We start from the raw sequence: 3,483 nt of genomic DNA, 5'->3' as shown, positions 1-3,483 counted from the left end.
TAGCTAGTGTGAAGGACTCACACTGCCATAGCTCAGGAAGTTGAAACCCCTCTCAGCAGACCTCTAGCTCAGATGAAAGATTAGAGCAAGCTCTGTTGTGCCTGCTCATGTCACTTGTTTGGACCCTGAAACTCCAGTTATAAGATGAGATTAGTTGGTGGGGGTCAGGGGTGAGGGAAGACAGCCAGAGACCATGATCTAGGGTAGTTCTTCTCAGAGTGTCAGAGCTATACCACTGGAGGCAGGAGGCTGCCATGCTAAAGAGCATGGAATGGCACCATGAGAAACGCTTTCAAAACACGTTTCTATTAAGGAGAAAGGCTTGTCTTTGTGCTTTGCCCCTAACCTCTTTCACACTTACTAAAAAGAGAAAGCAAGTTTCAAGCTCTTAAGCCTTGGCAGACTGTGGTACCTGGCTAGAATTTAATATAAAGCTTTGTGATCATTATATTCATCTTAGCTATTTTCTATTTATGACAAGTGACACTAGCCTTTTTATTTAGAGTAGCAATATAAAGTTTCCTTTTGAAATACTTTTGAACCAAAAAAAGTGAGCTGATTTAAAGAAAAATAACTAATAAATAATAGTCTAGGTGCTATGGCAAGGCAGTATAAGGATGACAGTTTAGGCAATACTCAAAAATATTTATTGAGCACCTACTATGTGCCAGGAGCTGTGCTAGATGCTGAGGATGCAGCTATAAATAAAACAGACAAACCTTTGCCTTCCTAGAGTTTACATCCTGGTGGGGCAGAACGTTGATCCAAGTGCTTGGTGACGATCTAAGGAGAGTGGGCGCCATCCCTGCCCCATTCGGTTTCCAACATTGCGGGTCACCAGCTATCTCCCCACATCAGGGTGTGCGAGGTAGAGGGCCCTGCAGTTGCAGGCGGCATCTGGCAACAGCTGTGGCAAGTCAGGAGCGGTTCCCTGGCTGTGCGGCTCCGACGCCTTGGCGCGGAAGCTCGGTCTGGCGCCCCCCACCCCCTCCCGGGCAGAGGGGAGGTGCCAGGTTGAACAGTCTGTGCACCTGTAGATTTGCCGTCGGAGTTGGGGTGGATGGTTGCTGGGCTGGGATTCAGGCTCTAACGCTCCTCCCCGACAGGCCAGCCCCCGCCGCGCCCTGGAGCACTATTTCCATGCAGTGGTAGCAGCCACGGAGCAAATGGCTGGCGAGACCAGCCCGAGCCGGGAAGGACACCTGGAAAGGCTGGAAGAGATTTACTGCTCGCTGCTGGGGCCGGCGGCGGCCGCCAGGGGACGCTGCAGCGGTAAGTGGCGGGCCGACCAGCGGGAGCAGCAGGGCCCGGCCCAGGTGCGGTGAGCTGCGTTTGGAGGACCCTGCAGGGGGCGCCAGAAAGCACCGCTGTACCTGCCAGGAGTCTGGGTGACTGAGGCCGGGTGGGACACTTGGCCGCTCCTAGGAACCTGGGGACTGAGGGTGCCCAGGAGCTTGCAAGGTCCTGGATTAAAAAGGTGGGTAATTTGGTCATAACAGCTGACATCTGCAAGGCACCTACTAGACCCCAGTAAAGTGTTCTAAGCACTTTACGTATATTCAAATATATTACATATATTAAATCAATTAATCCTCATAGTAAACTTATGAGATATGAAAGTATTATCTCCATTTTAGAGATGAGAAAACTGAGAAAGAGGCTATAAATCTTGCCAAAGATCACCAGCTAATAAGTGACAGAGCCAAGATCCAAACACAGCCTCTAGTTCTTAACCACTATACTATAGTAACCAAAGGATCTCATGGTCCAGGGAGGCTCTAAAGAGTATCTAAAATAGCAGCAGCAGAGTCAACATCGCTTACATCTGGTATCATCGATTTTTGTTCCACACGCTTCCTATTTGCATTTTTATAAGACAATGCCATTTACTCATGGGAAGCAAGCTCATGTGGGTTGGGAAACCCTAAAGAACCCTGAGAAGTGTCTTGGAACATGTCTTTCTGGCTGTTGGAGGATGATTCTGATTTGTGTCCCATTTCATGGTCTCCCAAAGCACCCATGGAATCTGTCAGCCTGCATGTCGCAGAACACACCATGCACCTTAGGCATATGGTACTGACCTAAGGACTAGAAACCGTGGGCAGAGATAAGTATGCCAGCCCTGGGGCTTGACCTTGGCAGCCCAGGGATGGTGGAAACCGCAGAAGTCAGGGTGAGGAAGACAGGGTGCCTGACCCCCCAAGACTTTCTCTATCTTTCCAGTCTTCTGTTCTCTTGTTTTGCTTTAATATTCTATACCTCTGTATACTTCTGTGCCTCTATTAATAACCACATGGAAATGTCCGTCCATGAAGCCTCCCTCCTCCTGAAGCTGGGGCAAACCCAGAGGCAAATCTGGCTTTGCTCTCTTTGGGTACAACTTGCTAACTCAGCAGTAACTCTGCATGGACAGGATGAGACCTGGTCTAGAACACCCCTACCCTCACAGCCACATCCAGCACCTGCCTCCTACCATGACTTGTCCTACACATCTTAATAACCAGCCAGCACCCTTGTTGAGCCCCTGCTGCTACGGGGGCATCATGGTACAGTGGTTGTGAGCACAGTGTCCTGGGTACTCTGAAGCCGGGCTGCCTGGACTCAAATTCTGGCTCTACCACTTACTGTGTGGCCTTTGGCCACTTGTTTAACCTCTCTGTACCCCCAGCTCCTCCTCTGTAAAGTGAGGATAATCATATTACCTGTGGCCCAGGTTCACTGGCAGGATCTGCTGATGGCAATGTGTGCCAGGTGAGAACAGTGCCTAGAAGTAGTAAGTGTTCTGTGAACATTGATTTGTCTCCCTTAAGGAAGCTTGCAGCCTTGTTAGGGAGGGAGCCATGCTATGATGAAGTTAGACCCTAAAGGTACCCATTAGGTGTGCCCAGTGTGCAGCCAGTAAGGTTTGCTGGGGAGAGAATGACCACCAGGGCTGGAGAGGTCAGGATGTCTTCCAGAAGGAGGACAGGGGGAGGGGCTGGGCCTGGTCTCTCCATGGACTTCAGGGTTCCTGCTGTCCTTAGTACTTGGCTGATGAGCTCTCTTCAGCATTACCCACAAGAGCAAACATTAATTGAGTGTTTGCTGTGTGCAAGCCACTGGAAGAGACCCTGAGAAATACAGAGGCCTTTCCCCCCTCATCTGGATGTAGGCAGAATGTCTAGGAACAATTAGAAAGGCAGTATGGCTGCAATGTGGGGTTAGAGGGGGGATCAACTATAGGAGAAAAGGTTGAGAAAAAAACTGTGGGCTGATTTGTGAAGGGTCCTAAAGGCTAAGCTAGAAAATTTGCAGGGAACAGGGAGTTTCTAAGCATTCTTGTGCAGAGGGGACCACTGCGGTGTTAGGCCCTGGATGAGCCAATAGTGGCAGAGAAGGAGAGGAACCCAACAAGAACAGATATAGGAGGGTGAAGGTCTTCGCCACCCCTTCTAGACCCCATACAGGAGCTAGGAGTAGAGTAGGGTGGGGAGGGGAAGGCAG

At 50.0% G+C, this 3,483-nt stretch overlaps 1 protein-coding gene across 1 annotated transcript in view; it reads left to right on the top strand.

The window, feature by feature from the left end:
• PIK3R6 (phosphoinositide-3-kinase regulatory subunit 6) overlaps window positions 1–3,483 on the top strand; it is a 39,042-nt gene that overhangs the window by 10,959 nt on the left and 24,600 nt on the right. The window contains exon 9 of the mRNA XM_011359118.1: window positions 1,107–1,272. Within this exon, the coding sequence (XP_011357420.1) occupies window positions 1,107–1,272 (166 nt within the window). The remainder of the gene's footprint in view (window positions 1–1,106; window positions 1,273–3,483) is intronic.

The sequence above is a fragment of the Pteropus vampyrus genome, unplaced genomic scaffold (genome assembly GCF_000151845.1).
Source record: "Pteropus vampyrus isolate Shadow unplaced genomic scaffold, Pvam_2.0 Scaffold44, whole genome shotgun sequence".
Lineage (NCBI taxonomy): Eukaryota > Metazoa > Chordata > Mammalia > Chiroptera > Pteropodidae > Pteropus > Pteropus vampyrus.
Note: the sequence above shows the minus strand (reverse complement) of the source record. Positions and strands in the feature narration are given on the sequence as shown.